General features: G+C 44.5%; 1 protein-coding gene across 1 annotated transcript in view; it reads right to left on the bottom strand.

The window, feature by feature from the left end:
* Window positions 1-5,855: 5,855 nt before the first annotated feature.
* LMTK2 (lemur tyrosine kinase 2) overlaps window positions 5,856-19,752 on the bottom strand; it is a 187,033-nt gene continuing 173,136 nt past the window's right edge. Inside the window, exons 12-14 of the mRNA XM_063934494.1 lie at window positions 12,513-12,645; window positions 11,971-12,219; window positions 5,856-9,582 (exon numbers count right to left, since the gene is read on the bottom strand). Of these exons, the coding sequence (XP_063790564.1) occupies window positions 9,554-9,582; window positions 11,971-12,219; window positions 12,513-12,645 (411 nt within the window). The 3' untranslated portion in view covers window positions 5,856-9,553. The remainder of the gene's footprint in view (window positions 9,583-11,970; window positions 12,220-12,512; window positions 12,646-19,752) is intronic.

The following is a 19,752-nucleotide window of genomic DNA, read 5'->3' as shown; positions in this document are numbered from 1 at the left end:
CAGCAATCCTGATCTCCAGAACAGACAACGGGTATTGGAGCACTCATCAGCCCTGGGTGCTGTGTAAATAAAAAACAAATCTCGGGCTGAACGGTCAAAAATAGTCTCTGGAGCTGGATTATTGCAGAGTGCACCCAACGTAACACAGGTTTTATTATGCGGTTGCATTACTCATGCAGATTTAGTATGCAGTTGGTGGTGATGCTGAACAACTGGGAAAGGTTCAAAGTCAAATCTCTAAAATCTAGACTGGTCTCTGGAAATTATAAACAGTTGACATTTATGGCATCAGGTAATATAGGGGAAATGTGTTCCTAAAAAGGTGAGGGGGGGGAATGGTTTAATACAGGAGGAGCGGCGTGTCTGCTCCCTATGTGATAAAGGTAGCATAACTAATTGTACAAATGCAGTCACTATGTACAGCGTTGCAGAACCCTTGTGGCACCATATAAATAGGAGAATAGTGTTGAGGGGTAGGTGTTTTTCTGTAGAGGATTATACGTTACATGTTTAGTTTTGGATGGTAGAATAGATAACACACACATTATTATATATAATAGTAGCTGATAACATCTACCCTAGGTGCCATACCACAGCAGGTTTGCTCATATGTGTAGAATTGATGGCAGGCACTCCAGGGTTTTAGTAAAAAAAGATTACAGACAAGCTGTTGTCTGTAATTTTTTTTACTAAATCCCTGGAGTGCCTGCCATCAATTCCACACACACAAATATATATATATATATATATATTTATCTCTCTCTCATATCTCTCTCATATATATATATATATATATATATATATATATATATCTATATATCTCTATATCTCTATATATATATATATATATCTATATATATATATATATATCTCTATATATATATCTCTATATATATATCTCTATATATATATATCTCTATATATATATATATATATATATATATATATATATATACACACACATACATACACACACACTGCTCAAAAAAATAAAGGGAACACTAAAATAACACATCCTAGATCTAAATGAAATATTCTTATTAAATACTTTGTTCTTTACATAGTTAAATGTGCTGACAAATAAATCACACAAAAATTATTAATGGAAATCAAATTTATTAACCCATGGAGGTCTGGATTTGGAGTCACCCTCAAAATGAAAGTGGAAAAACACACTACAGGCTGATCCAACTTTGATGTAATGTCCTTAAAACAAGTCAAAATGAGGCTCAGTAGTGTGTGTGGCCTCCACGTGCCTGAATGACCTCCCTACAATGCCTGGGCATGCTCCTGATGAGGTTTTGGATGGTCTCCTGAGGGATCTCCTCCCAAGACCTGGAATAAAGCATCCGCCAACTCCTGGACAGTCTGTGGTGCAACGTGGTACATGAATATGGGTGGTACATGAATATTGATAAACCCTACACATTTCGTCAAGATGGGCTTCCTCAGGGGTAAGCGACTTCTAAAGAATTATTGTGAACTCCAAAGGTTTCACATCTCAGAATGCGTTCAAAAGATGATACTAACTTTAAAAATCTGAAAGTGTCAGCAGAGCCTCTGTTTGTTCCTTTAGTGTCGGGGGAAAGTAAAAACACCTCAAGGACGGGGCGTGGCTTGACACAGCATGGTGTAGGCAGCTTCCTGCCAGAGCTCCTGCTAATATCCTGATCTATCTCCTGTTTCCCTGGTGTTCTGTGGCTGAAAATTTCTGCAAGAGTGCAGTACCCCCCTCTGCTCCTGCAGTGTGAATTTGGGAATCCTCTGTGCCAAGAGTCCTAACTTACTGGCTGGTGAAGTCTGTGACTGGATCCTGAGGCAGACTCTGCTCTCAGTGTGGCTGTTGCTCCTGCTGCCGCTCTGCCCTCAGTCAGCTGCTGGGGCCAGTGTGCTCAGGGCTGGTGAGCTTGTATTATACACACAGCACACATTCCACTGCCTGTCCCCTTCTCCCCTGGTGCGGATATTACTGAGCACATAGTATTACAGAGACAACACTCCCTGTGAATTTGGGACAGAGCTTTAACTATAACCGTAGTGCAGGGAAGAGCACTGTATGCCTGGCTCCCTCTCACCTCTAGAACACATTTGCTGGACTCACACGCCTGTGTTCTTTGGATGAGCCGAGCTCCTGTGTGTATAACTCTGCTCCCTTTCTACCAGTGGATCTTCCTCTTGCTCCTACAGTATATGGCTTCTTCCCCCTGCAGCCATGTTTAATCCTGTTCATACTTCTGGACATTCGGTCTCAATCATCCTGAGGGCTATCGCGGAATCCGAGCAAAGGGTTCTTAATATGTTTGGAGTAGAGACTGTTGCAGTAACTGGTTCTCCTGTGGGGTCCACCTGCCCGCCGGTGCTGCTACCCTCTGAACCTTTGGGGGAGCTTGTATCTGTGGTGCCTGCCGCTCCGCTAGTCGATGCTTGATGCTGGAGGTTCCTCCGACGAACGCATTGTGAACAAAATGGGGGAGTTGCGGATTCTTCCTGCGCATATTCACCTTTATTTGCAGTGGGTGATGGCGCGTGGGATGTCGGTGACTGCCTCCGTCTCATCGTTGGTGACTGTATGGACCTCCATTGCAATTTTCTTTGAGGGTCCGCAGTGTGACCTCCTTGATAATGGGGGAGAACGGTATTGTATCACTTCGCAGTTAATTGTGATGTTTGGGAGAGGGATGGTTCTCCATTCTACATTTACCGTGGAACTGTGGCCTATCCTCTTATCTATCTGGCTAATGCTGTGCAGGATGGTTGATGGCTCCATTACCTTCCTGACTACTGTTCGTGTACCGCTAAATGACTTGATTCCAGAGTGGGCTTATCCTCCGGACTGATTTTCTTTCTTTCCAAGTCTGTATAATACCTCACTGGTTACCGGGTCCTTGGCTGTGTTCTATTTTATTGTTGATACTTTCTTAAATACTATGTTCTATTCTATTTTTTGTATGTCTTACCATTGATATAATTTCGTTATCTGATGGTTCTAAGATATGTTTTATTTGACCATCGCTTATTTAAGGGTTCCATATCCCTATATACTGTTGTATCTGTAGGGTGCTACCAGCACTTTTCCTTATATTTCCGGGTCGCTTATCATATCTCCATATTTGCATATTCATTTTTTATCTTTATTTTTTATTCTCATATGAGGGAGATCTCTATCTACTGTTCGGCCATATTTCTTTTTTTTTGCCCCAGTCACTTATTTTTTTCATTTATCCTGGTATTAGGGAAGGGAGGGAGGGGGGTGTTAGACAGTTAGGTCACGTAGTTTAATGGGGGTGGGTGGGGGGGGGGGGGTTGGGGATCCAGGTGGGGGGGGTTGGGGATCCAGGTATACCTAGGTTGGGGATAGGCTATACAGGGTGGGAGGGTTTGAGGTGGTTTGTTTTGGGGTTTTGTTTTTTCTGTATTGTAGGGATTTTTGTTTCATCTCTGAGCAGCAGAGGTCTTAGGATTTTAATTATTTCTTATCTTTTTTTTTCTGTATACTCAGGCAGGTGTTTTATCTATAGTTTGCTGTGCCAATACTTTTGTATTTTTCTACGCCTCATGGGTCAGTTTTTTAATTATTTTATTTTATCATTTTATTCTCAATGTGTGAGCTCACATGGCGCCTGTGGGCTCTTACTCTTACTGCTTATTGATATAATGTGGGGAGTATTGTATATCCTGTACTATTAGACATGTACTGCAATTGTATTCTGTGTCTCCTGTCTGACCGTACTTCTGATTGCATCCTGCATACTTTACTATACTTGCCGGTATTGTTTGTTTTAGATGTATACTTTTTTTTATTTTTTTTAGTTCATATTCTTTTTGGGATGTTCATTTAAAACTTTCAATAAAAAATACGCAATTTAAAAAAAAAAAAAAAACCACCTCAAGGACCAACAGATATTAATACCAAGAATATAAAAGAGGGTCTGTAATGCTCAATGTTAAAAAGTTATTGTGCTTAATAATTAAGCTGTAAATACTCTGGGCCACCACAATATCATATACATTAGGAATAGATAACAGCGAGAGGGTTGGCTGTCCAAACCCAAATTCAATCGCAAATGACCTAGAGGTTGCAGTGTGTGGACTGACCGTGTGTTTGTGGCTCACAGAGTGGAAGATACAACACACACGGCCAGCCAACCCTCTCGCTATTATCTATTCCTAATGTATATATGTTATAATGCATGACCGGAATGTCCTACATGTACATATATAGGTGTTTTGTTAGCCTTCATATGTACCAATCACATGGTGATCCTGTGTTAAAGCCAAGCTGAAAGTGTGACAGCCTCTGGAGTATACATGGTTAAATACTGTCCAGCAGTTAGCAGGGGCCATGATAAGAGGAACTTCCGCTCTGGTGCCTAGGCATAGTGGGGGCGCGGCCATGAGGTGACGCACTTCCGGATGTGATCGGGGAATGCATACCGGAAGTGGTGGGCCGCGGGATGTATTCTCTTTTTCATGCTGTGTGTTATACTGGGTGAGTGTATTTATGAGAGGCTGGTGCTTCGGTAGTGACTGATGTCTTTGTAAAGCATTACCAGCATAGGTGGTGTGTGTTTACACACTGTGATTCCAATAGACATAGCAGGTGATATGAGTTAATGACATAATCGTTGGGTGGAGCCATGTAGTGATCCTCAGGTGTGCACTAGGAGCTTATAGGCTGGGGAGAAGGGGGCCACGTAGTGGGGTTTGCATCTTTCCTACTCGTTTCTGGTGGTCTTGACAAAGGTCCCTGTGAGGAAGGAAACGTCGACAGGCATGTTTCTACTTTCTCTGTGGTAATAAAACTTTGAGGAAATTGATATCAGAAGACTGATGAGTGCTCCCTACTGTTCTATATACACAAGGTGACTTCCGTGTAGCTGGATGCTCCTGGGTTTAAGCACGCCAGCAACTAACTACATCGAAGTATGCGAGTGCTGCTTCAACTATGTGTAATAAAAATATCTCTCTATATCAATAGATATACACACGCGTACACAATAGCCGGTATTCCCACAGTTTATTTAACCCATCGTCAGGGAACGTAAAGCACTCTTACAAAATGCCTTAGCTAAAGGTATAAGCAGCGGCGTGATCCAGCAGAGATGGAGCTGGACCCTGACCAGGAGTCCTGCATGCAGCGCCAAAGGAGTCTGTGGTCAGCAGGTATCTGTGTGTTCTTATCTAACAGTGATATTTGTGCTTGATGTTCCCTGATAACAAATTAAATATAACAGTCCATAGGACTGGCACTCCCATTAAAATAAACTTATGGTGCCCTCCCTGGTAGCCCACTTCAGCAGGTAGCAAACAAAGCATATCTATAGTCATGTTGGCATTCTACACAATGGACATAACTCCTTGGGAGGCTTCCGATGTATGACTGTATATTGCCCCTCTATAGGAAAGTCTTCCTGCATTTGTTTGTATGCCTATCAACCCTTCTCTGAGCTGCTCTGTGTCTTGGTTTTCTTGTTTTTAACCTATTTTCAGAAATTGGCAAAATGCAGACACACAGGTGTTTTAGGGCACACATTAGGTGCTCTAACACTAACTGAAACCAACCTGGAAGTGATGCCAACTTTGGTATATTGCGGCACCACTATGTAATAAGCAGCACTTGTAACAAACATGTAACAGACTACTATTTCCCTATAGATTGTATACGGCTGAGCATAGTCCCCATACTGCTTTATTTGCAATACCCAGTCTTGTTTTACTGCACGTTATGCCCAACCGTAACACCACCGCGGTATATGCTGGCGTTTTATTAATAAAGTTTTCCTTCCAAACGTCATTTGTACATGAAAGTCCAAAACATTTAGAGAACATAAAGCAATAGACTTAAACACGCAGGCTATAAATATATAACTTTTATTCTCAATATTAAATAGTGTTTTAAATTACAAGCAGTTTGAATCACACTAAGCATGATAATCAAATGTACAATAAAAATTTTACAAATTAAAAATGTACACCATTTAAAGACCATTAGACCTGGAAATTCATCCAATAAGATATTGCCGTATACCTTATATACTGGTTTTAAGTTATAACATAAAACAATCCCCAGCCTAAAACTCCCATTCATAAAGGAGATTGTGCAGATCAGTTCAGAATGGCTGTAAATAAAGTTTGTGTTGTTTTTCTGTCGTTCTCATGGCTCACTGCCACAGTAAGGCCTCGTACACACAGGCTTTCTTGTAGTGCGTTTAATGTGCACTCAAAGCCTTAAAGACCCCAAAACATGCTTTCAGTCTGAGGATGTGGAAAATAATAAGACCACAGATCAGTTCAACATACAGAAGTATTAATTCTCAGTAATAGCACAACAAGCTCTTATACAGACTTGTGCTAGAATGGATTATCGCTGTGTGTACGAGTCCTTATAAACCAGTGTTACGCTGCCTCAGATCAGAAGAGCTGAAAATACTTTAATAGTGGCAAACCTAACAGTGTGTACATTTTTGATTTAAGGCAAGTCCAGTCTCCGATCTTCTTAAGCCTGCCAATTCCTAAATAATAGCAATCTTCCACCATTAAATAACTGCGTGCATACTGGATACTCAGTACAATGTAGTGCTTCGTAGCCGGCTGATCCAATGTATTTTACTGGATACAACATACCCTTTCATAGGTACTAGCAAGCAGCGTGGAAGCTGGAAGGTACAAGACGCAGCCATGGATCGCTTGGATGTACATTGGCCATATGAGTAACCCTCAGATTAGACAGGATGGCCGGTCTATTCACACTCCCGAGGCCAGGAAATCTATGTACAAAGACACTGGAGCCTGGCATTGAAACTCCCAGAAAACAGGGACGAGACACTGGGAACACTGGCCAGCTCCACCCGCAGCCTGCCAACCAGGCCATTTCTTGGGGCCCTGCGAGCGAGAAGGCAGGAACTGTTTTGCACATTCACAGAACAGGTCTAGCACATGTATCGCACCATTGGAGATGTACATAAGCCATTGGCTTTATGTACATCCCCTAATCAGACCCACTGACTTCCAAGGGTTTAAAAATGATGGGGGATGTTTAAAGTAGCAGTGAATAGAAAATACATAATTATTAGTTTTTTTTTATCAACTTATATTACTTAGGCAGGTTATATTAAAAGGGGATTTTTTTTTTTTATTTTTTTTTGTGTGGCATAGCAACCTTAACTGTGAGCTGGGGAATCATTCCTTGCAGTTACCAGTTTTCATTAATGCCCTTGATTGCCTAAAATTGTGGTATCACGGGCATGAAGCTGTGTTAAGACTAAGTTTTGTATATCATGTAAAACAAAGGCAAACAGATTGTGTCAGAAGTTGGAGAATGATGGAGGAAAGCACCTGTACCTATGCCAGTTGCCTGGACCTCCAGCACGGAATACAGAAGACAGGATGGCTCTTGCCTTTGAAATCACTTCGGCCGAGAAAACTTTGGCTTTTATCGTTAATCAAGAAATGAATAAATGTTTATTCTATTATAAGCATGTGTCCTGATGAAGGGAGACGCGTTTCATCACAGGGGTAATGCTATAAGGAGTGTTGCGGTCATGGTTAGAAAGGAGTATAGGTAACTAGACTTAGTCCAGTTTCATTAGGCATTTATCGCACCAAAGGAACACCCAAACGTGCCAATTTGGTGTGGTAAGAGACACCCTGGCAATGTGCATGCACCAGAATGCCTTATGTCAGATCATAACATGAACTATAGATACTTATGAATACATCTGTAAAACTGCATTAGCACGCTTTATAATATCAGAAGGATCCTTTATTTTATTCCTTTTGTTTTTGAGGCAGTCCAAGGGTGGCCATCACCCTTGGACCGCCTTCGCAGTCCAAGCAGCTCTTCAGACCAAGCTCCACTTCCTAGTGTGGCGAGTGCAGTATATTTACAGTTTATGTTGAGTGGTGACAGAGTGCAGTGCATTGATGCAGTCCATAGGAGGCTAAATCATCTCCTCAGCTTGTCCAGTTGGCCACACGTTAGCCTGTTTGGGCTAGGAGCACACAGCACGCTGGTGGTTTTCTATAAAGGTAAAGGTGTGGGTTCCTTGAGTGACAAATGACTATCACTGCGCTAACTGCATTCAATCAAAATAATTCTGCACTCCCTGAAATTCTTGTACATGGCCTGGGATATACACCTCTACTACATACATTTAAGTAAGCAAGAATTCTGAGCAACATCTGCTGAATGACACCAAGATTGATCCATAACAAACACATTCAGAAACTATATTAAGACTGGGGAACAGAGCAATACAAAAATAATAAAAGCACACCAAATCTAACCAATACATTCACCAATTTACATTGCAAATAGAAAGACTGAATGAGACCAGCAGTATGCCCTGCACTAACAACAGATACCCAACCTTCTGAAAAGACAAAACTGGTTCCCGGACAAACGCCATGGAAATGGTAACTGCATACATTGCTCACAAACCCCTTATAGCAGCAGATATGGGACCATCTCAATCCCAGGAATGCGTCAGTCAAGTTCATTAAATTGCATCATTGTAAGAGTAAACTGAAGGAAATACATGGATGTACATGTGGTGTGTTATCCCACAATGTCCAGTAGATTTATGTACAGATAATCGAGAGATCCCCGCAGTTAACAAATCCAACTCCAACTGTTTTTAATGCATTAGGAACGTAGGTTCTGTTCTTCATGGTCAGGCAGCATAATAGTGCAGCAGTCTCTATGAAGGAGTGCAGACTCTACAAATCATTGCATTCAACCTGCTGGACTGATTCCCCTATTCCTGAAGCACATGGCAGAAGCTAGGGCCCAACAGGCCTGTAGTCATCCAACCCATTTGTCGACTTACCACTTCAATTTAATATACAAATGGTCGGCGGATAAACACGCAATATATATTTATACCAGGCGTGCAAAGGAGATCCCAAACATCTTTACACTAACAATGGAATATTGCTTTTTTCAAAGACCAAAAAAAAAGAAAACAAAGAACAAAAACGCGTTCACAAATAAAAATTGGTACAGCATATCAGATTCTGAGAGTGCGAGTCCCAGGAGCAGCGTAATACACCATTTACAATGCAAACAAAAATATGTCGACACAATCACAGATAAAATTTACGACAAGCAAGTTTTGTTTTTTTTCTCCTCTGAATTAAAAATCTCTGTACAGATAGATATGCAAGAAACATTACAGTGCAATAATGAGCAATACATAGTGTTTTTAAACATCATTGGATACACAATATCATTTATCATTACATGAGCGGGCACACACTGTAAAGATATATATACCTGTATGTACAAGGTCCATTATATTTGACAAGGTGGACACAGATGACCTGTACTGTACGGGCTGGATGTGGATACATCTTTACATACACAAAGAGCAGGGTGATGGCAGTAGAAGTGGAGATGACGGGGCACATTGCACAATGACTGTCTGTACAATTCGCTTCCGTCACAGTTTCATGCTTGTGTGTCACGAGACCTCTGCTTGGGAGGTTACAATGTTGCATGTGTAGCCTCCACAAGGGGAACAGTAGTTTTAGCAGTTGTTCTATAGATAGAAAGTCAGTCTTTCTCCCCATCCTCGCTGCTGCCTGGTAATAGAGAACGGGAAAAAGGAAGGGTCACATGATAGCATGTAAAATAATATAAACGCCACATTCGCAATCCTGCAAAGCAGGAAAAATAATAAAAAAATATTTGGTTACAAAAAGGAACCTGTCACCAGGTTGTGCATTTATTTGGTTATGACATGATGCCTTTTGCACTTGTACACAGGCCGATAGATCAAGTCAAGGCCGTCCGCATACAGCGCAGCTTTACCCTGGGCCAGCGTCCTGACAGCTCTCCCGCTATACAGTAAAGGGAGATGTACCAAGCCATAAAAATTGATACATTTCACAGTGATAATGTACCAGCCAATCAGCTCCTAGCTGCCACGTTGCAGGCTGGGTTTGAAAAATGACAGTAGCTGGTTGGTTGGTGCTAAATCACTGTGAAATTGATCACTTTTCAAAGCTTCGTACATCTGGCGCATGAGAAAGCTAGCCTAGGAGTGCAGCCTTTGAGAACTGCTGTCTCCTTTAGGTGAGCCGCTAGGTCAAGGAGGGAGATAGGCAGGTGGATCTTTACCCACACCCATAGTATTTTGCCCCACTTACTGGATAAGTGTGGTATTCAGGTTGCCGGCGGCCGGGCTCCCGGTGACGGAATCCCAACCGCCGACATACCAACAACTTTTCTCCCTCTTGGGGGTCCACGACCCCCCTGGAGGGAAAATAGATAGCGTGGCACGCGCATTTGCGCTCGCCCAGCTGTCGGTATGCAGACGGTCGGGATTCCAGCGCCGGTATGCCGGTCGCTGGGACCCCGACCGCCGGCAAACCATACCACACCCACTGGATAAAGGTAAGCAGCACACTACAATTGCTTGCTATGTGTAACAGAACCGGTCTCATTTTCAGCTTGTTTCAGTTTTGGTTCTATTTTAAGGCATTTGTATTACTGAACTCACTCAGGAATCTCTTGCATCCAGTTTTATGCTGTAAGCTGTAAAACCACAGGGTAACCTCCTCTGAAAGAATCTACACCACATTACTACTCTCTGCTTTGTGAAAATGTTCCTTGCATTTTGCAGCCATTAAATATTAACTGCAGTAACAGGTTCCACCTGCTCTTCTCTCATACCTCCACACATCTGCTTCAATCACACATTAGTTCAATGTCACTTTATAGCTAATCTGGAAATAATACTGTAAGGCCCAGCTGAAAACTTCTGCCACTGAAAATGTAATCTTATCATGTGTCATCATGCAAGTGCAAACAGGCGCTCTGCGCCAAAACACTAAATAAGGTCTGTCCGAAGCGGTTGGCATTCAGGGATTTAAAGAGACACTTTTTTGGTTATGTTTTTGTCTAAAAACGGCAAGTTCTGCCTTGATCTTACCCCCCAAAACACACATGCAGTTATTACAATTGTATAGAATGTTATCACTATAACATTCCATCTAATAATAAGCAATGTAATCATTACTTTAAATACAACATCACTTTAACCAACATTCAACAGATTCACAAAATTAATTCACTAAAGGACAGACTGCCACCTAGAGAGTGATGGTCATACATTTATTTTCTGATTTGCACTGTGTGTAGGCTTACATGTATTTTTTTTTTATGGTATCCACAACATACTGCGAACTCTAGCACTTTATACAACATTGGAATAAGGGTTAAGCATCAACCTCCCCTTAGCATTATTTTTATATAACATAAACATAATATATATATATATATATATATATATATATACATACATACACACACACACACACACACACACACGTGTGTGAGTAACTATGTACACACACGTGTGTGTGTGTGTATATATATATATATATATATATATATATATATATATATATATATATACACACACACACACACACACACACACACATATATATATATATATATATATATATATATATATATATATATATATATACACACACACACACACTCTATATATATGCGCTTTATGTGAATATGGAATAATTTTCTTTTTAATGCAGCTTTATTGCAGGTATGTATGCATGCGTGCGCAATTTATTTTCTCTAGTTACATACATATACATTTTATCACGTAGGGATAGATTCCAGACAAGAATGCTCCCCACACCTGGGCATACAACAAATAAGACAATGACAGCGGCCATCTACACATACTGTATATACCAAGGGACTGTTACTACAGGAGCTTTTTATATAGGTGATCCTCTGCTTTAGGACTTTGGATACTGTAGCCTGTGTACTGCAGCTCCAACTACTATTCTGTTATAGTATAAAAGCCATGTGTAATATCCTCACTCTCAGGATCATTAGTAATAGGCAGGCATGCTGTTCCTGACTATATAAGAATATGAGATTTTACCACATCTATAGCCGATGGGTTTAGCTTACAAATACTGTAAATGACTTACCCCCTTGTTCTATATCAGAGTCCGTTATATGTGTGAGAGAGAAGCTTGCAATATTTGCTGGAGAGATGGAGAACCTTGAGTAAGATGGCGTGTGGGTCCAGTTCTCATCAGGACTCCGAGAGGGTGGAGGAGGGGAAAAATATTTTAGAGGATTGAGAGAGAGTTTGGAACCAACGAGGTTTGCTGCTGAATTGTTGAGAAACGAAGGCTCAGGAGATGTAAAGTCGTCTTCCCATTCAAAACCGCCACCTATGTGAATACAACATAACAGTTAGTCCATTTGTAAAAGTCTTTCAGCATCTTCTAAGCATACATCAAGTCATTCAGGGCTGGATATAATGAAGTCCGAGTTGGCCTGAGATGCAGGTTCCTTGCCAAACGTTTTTTTTTTTTTTTTTAAAGCAGCAATCACGTACAAGATAAAATTATGCTTTGTAAATGATTGCCACTTTAAAATAACATAGTGCGGCCGGGAACCCGCACCTCCGGACAACTAGTCCTTCATTATATCGGGCCCACCATATCAATCATAGCCTTCCTACCTTCCTCATCTGTGGAGCTTTCAGAGTTTGTAAAGCGGTATCCTGGAGCAGATGGAGACGCGGGATTGCTGCTACCAGACATCTGGCTGCTGGTGTCCACAGCTCGAACACCCAGCTCTTTGGTTGGGGTTTCCTACAGCAGAGACAATGTCACATGAAGTCAGCTAAATGGTGTGAGTTAAACAGGAGTGATTGCAGACCTTCATTAGGTGGCCACTGCTATTTATGTACATTACTCTTATTGACCGTTAAAATAGATGTAAAAAAAAAAAATACGATTTTACTCACCGGTAAATCTATTTCTCGTAGTCCGTAGTGGATGCTGGGAACTCCGTAAGGACCATGGGGAATAGCGGCTCAACTAAAGAAAGCTTTAGGACTACCTGGTGTGCACTGGCTCCTCCCCTATGACCCTCCTCCAGACCTCAGTTAGGATACTGTACCCGGAAGAGCTGACACAATAAGGAAGGATTTTGAATCCCGGGTAAGACTCATACCAGCCACACCAATCACACCGTATAACTCGTGATACTTTACCCAGTTAACAGTATGAAATAGAACTGAGCCTCTCAACAGATGGCTCAACAATAACCCTTTAGTTAAACAATAACTATATACAAGTATTGCAGACAATCCGCACTTGGGACGGGCGCCCAGCATCCACTACGGACTACGAGAAATAGATTTACCGGTGAGTAAAATCTTATTTTCTCTGACGTCCTAGTGGATGCTGGGAACTCCGTAAGGACCATGGGGATTATACCAAAGCTCCCAAACGGGCGGGAGAGTGCGGATGACTCTGCAGCACCGAATGAGCGAACTCTAGGTCCTCCTCAGCCAGGGTATCCAACTTGTAGAATTTAGCAAATGTGTTTGACCCCGACCAAGTAGCTGCTCGGCAAAGTTGTAAAGCCGAGACCCCTCGGGCAGCCACCCAAGAAGAGCCCACCTTCCTCGTGGAATGGGCTTTTACAGATTTAGGATGCGGCAGTCCAGCCGCAGAATGTGCAAGTTGAATCGTGCTACAGATCCAGCGAGCAATAGTCTGCTTTGAAGCAGGTGCACCCAACTTGTTGGGCGCATGCAGGATAAATAGCGAGTCAGTCTTTCTGACTCCAGCTGTCCTGGAAACAGATTTTTAGGGCCCGGACTACGTCCAGCAACTTGGAGTCCTCCAAGTCACGAGTAGCCGCAGGCACCACAATAGGCTGGTTCAAATGAAACGCTGAAACCACCTTTGGGAGAAATTGGGGACTAGTCCTCAATTCCGCCCTATCCATATGGAAAAATCAGATAAGGGCTTTTACATGACAAAGCCGACAATTCTGACACACGCCTGGCCGAAGCCAAAGCCAACAGCATGACCACTTTCCACGTGAGATATTTTAGTTCCACGGTTTTAAGTGGTTCAAACCAATGCGACTTTAGGAAATCCAACACCACGTTGAGATCCCAAGGTGCCACTGGGGGCACAAAAGGGGGCTGAATATGCAGCACTCCCTTAACAAATGTCTGAACTTCAGGTAGTGAAGCCAGTTCTTTTTGGAAGAAAATCGATAGAGCCGAAATCTGGACCTTAATGGAACCCAATTTTAGGCCCATAGTCACCCCTGACTGTAGGAAGTGCAGAAATCGACCTAGCTGAAATTCCTCCGTTGGGGCCTTCCTGGCCTCACACCACGCAACATATTTCCGCCATTTGCGGTGATAATGGTTTGCGGTCACTTCTTTCCTGGCTTTTATCAGCGTAGGAATGACTTCCTACGGAATGCCCTTATCCTTTAGGATCCGGAATTCAACCGCCATGCCGTCAAACGCAGCCGCGGTAAGTCTTGGAACAGACAGGGCCCCTGCTGCAGCAGGTCCTGTCTGAGCGGCAGAGGCCATGGGTCCTCTGAGATCATTTCTTGAAGTTCTGGGTACCAAGCTCTTCTTGGCCAATCCGGAACAATGAGTATAGTTCTTACTCCTCTCCTTATTATTCTCAGTACCTTGGGTATGAGAGGCAGAGGAGGGAACACATACACCGACTGGTACACCCACGGTGTTACCAGAGCGTCCACAGCTATCGCCTGAGGGTCCCTTGACCTGGCGCAATATCTTTTTAGCTTTTTGTTGAGGCGGGACGCCATCATGTCCACAAGTGGCCTTTCCCAATGTTGTACAATCATTTGGAAGACTTCTGGATGAAGTCCCCACTCTCCCGGGTGGAGGTCGTCCGGGAATGAACACTGCTGACAGTGCTAACACATGATTTTCTGCCCATCGGAGAATCCTTGTGGCTTCTGCCATCGCCATCCTGCTTCTTGTGCCACCCTGTCGGTTTACATGGGCGACCGCCGTGATGTTGTCTGACTGGATCAGCACCGGCTGGTGTTGAAGCAGGGGTCTTGCCTGACTTAGGGCATTGTAAATGGCCCTTAGTTCCAGAATATTTATGTGTAGGGAAGTCTCCTGACTTGACCATTGTCCTTGGAAATTTCTTCCCTGTGTGGCTGCCCCCAACCTCGAAGGCTGGCATCCGTGGTCACCAGGACCCAGTCCTGTATGCCGAATCTGCGGCCCTCTAGAAGATGAGCACTTTGCAGCCACCACAGCAGCGACACCCTGGCCCTCGGAGACAGGGTTATCAGCCGATGCATCTGAAGATGCGATCCGGACCACTTGTCCAACAGATCCCACTGAAAGATCCTTGCATGGAACCTTCCGAATGGAATTGCTTCGTAAGAAGCCACCATCTTTCCCAGGACTCGCGTGCAGTGGTGCACCGACACCTGTTTTGGTTTTAGGAGGTCTCTGACTAGAGATGACAACTCCTTGGCTTTCTCCTCCGGGAAAAACACTTTTTTCTGTTCTGTGTCGAGAACCATCCCCAGGAACAGTAGACGCGTTGTAGGAACCAGCTGCGACTTCGGAATGTTCAGGATCCAGCCGTGCTGTTGTAGCACTGCCCGAGCTAGTGCTACTCCGATCAACAACTGTTCCCTGGACCTTGCCTTTATAAGGAGATCGTCCAAGTACGGGATAATTATAACTCCCTTTTTTCGAAGGAGTATCATCATCTCAGCCATTACCTTGGTAAATACCCTCGGTGCCGTGGACAGACCAAACGGCAACGTCTGGAATTGGTAATGACAGTCCTGTACCACAAATCTGAGGTACTCCTGGTGAGGGGGGTAAATGGATACATGCAGGTAAGCATCCTTGATGTCCAGTGACACCATGTAATCCCCCTCGTCCAGGCTTGCAATAACCGCCCTGAGCGATTCCATTTTGAACTTGAACCTTCGTATATAAGTGTTCAAGGATTTCAAATTTAAGATGGGTCTCACCGAACCGTCCGGTTTCGGTACCACAAAAATTGTGGAATAGAAACCCCGTCCCTGTTGAAGGAGGGGTACCTTGACTATCACCTGCTGCGAATACAGCTTGTGAATTGCCTCCAGCACTGCCTCCCTGTCCGAGGGAGCCGTCGGCAAGGCAGATTTGAGGAAACGGCGAGGGGGAGACGTCTCGAATTCCAGCTTGTACCCCTGAGATACTACCTGTAGAATCCAGGGATCCACCCATGAGCGAGCCCACTGGTCGCTGAAGTTCTTGAGACGGGCCCCCACCGTACCTGGCTCCGCCTGTGGAGCCCCAGCGGCATGCGGTGGACTTAGAGGAAGCGGGGGAGGACTTCTGTTCCTGGGAACTGGCTGTATGCTGCAGCTTTTTCCCCCTACCCCTGCCTCTGGGCAGAAAGGACGCGCCTTTAACCCGCTTACCTTTCTGGGGCCGAAAGGACTGTACCTGATAATACGGTGCTTTCTTTGGCTGTGAGGGAACATGGGGTAAAAATGCTGATTTTCCAGCTGTAGCTGTGGAAACGAGGTCCGAGAGACCATCCCCAAACAACTTCTCACCCTTGTAAGGCAAAACTTCCATGTGCCTTTTAGAATCAGCATCACCTGTCCACTGCCGAGTCCACAATCCTCTCCTGGCAGAAATGGACATTGCGTTTATTTTAGATGCCAGCCGGCAAATATCCCTCTGTGCATCTCTCATGTATAAGACTGCGTCTTTAATGTGCTCTACGGTTAGCAATATAGAGTCCCTGTCTAAGGTATCAATGTTTTCTGACAGGGAATCTGACCACGCAGCTGCAGCACTGCACATCCATGCAGAAGCAATAGCTGGTCTCAGTATAATGCCTGAGTGTGTACATACAGACTTCAGGATAGCCTCCTGCTTTCTATCTGCAGGTTCCTTTAAGGCGGCCGTGTCCGGAGACGGTAGTGCCACCTTCTTTGACAGACGTGTGAGCGCTTTATCCACCCTAGGGGATGTCTCCCAACGTGACCTGTCCTCTGGCGGGAAAGGGTACGCCATTAGTAACTTTTTGGAAATTACCAGTTTCTTATCAGGGGAAGCCCACGCTTCTTCACACACTTCATTTAATTCATCAGAAGGGTGAAAAACCACTGGTAGTTTTTTCTCCTTAAACATAATACCCTTTTTTGTGGTACCTGGGGTAATATCAGAAATATGCAACACATTTTTCATTGCCTCGATAAAGGGCCTGGAGCCCGAAACGCGTTGGAAGCACTGTTATACAGAACGCAAGTCCTAGGTGCACTCTGTTCATTTCGAGTACACCGAAAAAAGCCGTCATCAAAGCCGGACCCTGAGCCGTCACGGAGCGCAGCACGCCGCACAGGAGACGCGGCAGGAGAGAGCGGCGCTACTAAGCAAGGGAACCAAGCCGCACGGAGCAGCAGCCCACGACCCCCCCGCCAGCAACTACAAGGTGGGTAGTTTAGGGATAGATAGGTCTGGGACATTTTCCATCTTCTTGTGGCAAATATCGGAACCCGTTTTTACACAAAAGGACTACAATTTCTCCAAAAGGGCTGTAAACATTTTTTACTAACCCCCCTTTTTATTCACAGGTATTGCACTTATTCTCTAGGCAACTCTTGGCTTTCACAATTGTTGCAAAATATCACAAGCGCCTTGTTTTGTATATACATTTTTCATTGCCGTAATCATGTAACGGGTGGCTCTATTGGAATTTACACTAGTCTCATCATCGTCGACACTGGAGTCGGTATCCGTGTCGACATCTGTGTCTGCCATCTGAGGTAGCGGGCGTTTTAGAGCCCCTGATGGCTTTTGAGACGTCTGGGCAGGCACGGGCTGAGAAGCCGGCTGTCCCACATCTGCTATGTCGTCAAACCTTTTATGTAAGGAGTTGACACTGTCGCGTAATTCCTTCCACATAACCATCCACTCAGGTGTCGACCCCGCAGGGGGTGACATCACATTTATCGGCACCTGCTCCGACTCCACATAAGCCTCCTCATCAAACATGTCGACACAGCCATACCGACACACCGCACACACACAGGGAATGCTCTGACTGAGGACAGGACCCCACAAAGTCCTTTGGGGAGACAGAGAGAGAGTATGCCAGCACACACCAGAGCGCTATGTATATAGGGATTCACACTACCCACAGTGATTTTTCCCCTATAGCTGCTGATATTACACAGATTGCGCCTAAATTTAGTGCCCCCCCCTCTCTCTTTTTTACCCTATGTAGTCTGGAAACTGCAGGGGAGAGCCTGGGGAGCGTCCTTCCAGCGGAGCTGTGAGGGAAAATGGCGCCAGTGTGCTGAGGGAGATAGCCCCGCCGCTTTTCCGGCGGACTTCTCCCGCCTTTTTATGGAATATATGGCAGGGGATTTTACACATATATAGTCTTAATGACTATATTATGTGTTATTTTGCCAGTAAGGTACCCTTAGTGCAGCCCCAGGGCGCCGCCCCCCCCCCTCCCCCCCCCCAGCGCCCTGCACCCATCAGTGACCGGAGTGTGTGGTGTGCACGGGGAGCAATGGCGCACAGCTGCAGTGCTGTGCGCTACCTTAATGAAGACCGAAGTCTTCTGCCGCTGATTTTCAGGAACATCTTCTTGCTTCTGGCTTTGCAAGGGGACGGCGGCGCGGCTCCGGGACCGGACGACCGAGGCTGGGCCTGTGTTCGATCCCTCTGGAGCTAATGGTGTCCAGTAGCCTAAGAAGCCCAAGCTAGCTGCAAGCAGGTAGGTCCGCTTCTCTCCCCTAAGTCCCTCGTAGCAGTGAGTCTGTTGCCAGCAGATCTCACTGAAAATAAAAAACCTAAATATAACTTTCTTTTCTAAGAGCTCAGGAGAGCCCCTAGTGTGCATCCAGCTCGGCCGGGCACAAAATTCTAACAGAGGTCTGGAGGAGGGTCATAGAGGGAGGAGCCAGTGCACACCAGGTAGTCCTAAAGCTTTCTTTAGTTGTGCCCAGTCTCCTGCGGAGCCGCTATTCCCCATGGTCCTTACGGAGTTCCCAGCATCCACTAGGACGTCAGAGAAATAGTAATTTGAAGGATGTGGCATAAACTAACCCAGTAGTAACATTTCTTACATCTTGGTGAGACTCCATTATGTTTGCCTGTATATATGGACTGGTCTTGTATATATTGCCGGTTATCTGCTCCTTACTGGATAAATGTAGAAGGCACTGGAGCGGATATGCTAGAGTATATGACAATGGCAAGCATACTAGGAACCTAATTAGCAGGACAATCACTCTCACATTGCATATAGATGTAGAACACAATAAACAGGGCAAACTACTCCAAAGGGGCAGACTAGATGGGCCAAGCAGTTCTCATCTGCCGTCATATTCTATGCATCTGTGTGTATGTGCACAAAATAGCAGGTTCTCCGTTATTTTATTATTGCAATATGGACATCTAGGGCAGGGGTGTATCTAGGGGTCCGAGCACCCCTGGCAAAGTAAGGGGCTGCCCCCCTCCCCACCCCACACACATTTGAAATAAGGTGAGAGTATTAGAAATGGGGCACGGTCTTGTGGGGGAAGGGTTTGGTCACAATAGTACTTCCAATTGAAATGCCACACAGCAGTATCCCTTATTCACATTACACTGCACAGTAGTGTCTTGTATTCATGTTACACCATCCCTCCCCCCTAACCCACCTGTCCCACAGCCTGACCCTAACCCGCCCCCACCTCTTCAGTGGTGCCTAACCCTAACCCATCCTTCATAATCTCCCTCCCTGCAGCCTAAATCTAACCATCGCAGCCTAACCCTACCTCTCCCATCCTCGCAGCCTAACCCTAACCCTCCCATGTGGCTAGCCAGTGAAGACTTTGGCACCAACTTGATCCGGATTTTGGCATTCTGCATCGCTATCTATGTTGGG

Source organism: Pseudophryne corroboree, chromosome 7, assembly GCF_028390025.1.
Source record: "Pseudophryne corroboree isolate aPseCor3 chromosome 7, aPseCor3.hap2, whole genome shotgun sequence".
Classification (NCBI taxonomy): Eukaryota; Metazoa; Chordata; class Amphibia; order Anura; family Myobatrachidae; genus Pseudophryne; species Pseudophryne corroboree.
Note: the sequence above shows the minus strand (reverse complement) of the source record. Positions and strands in the feature narration are given on the sequence as shown.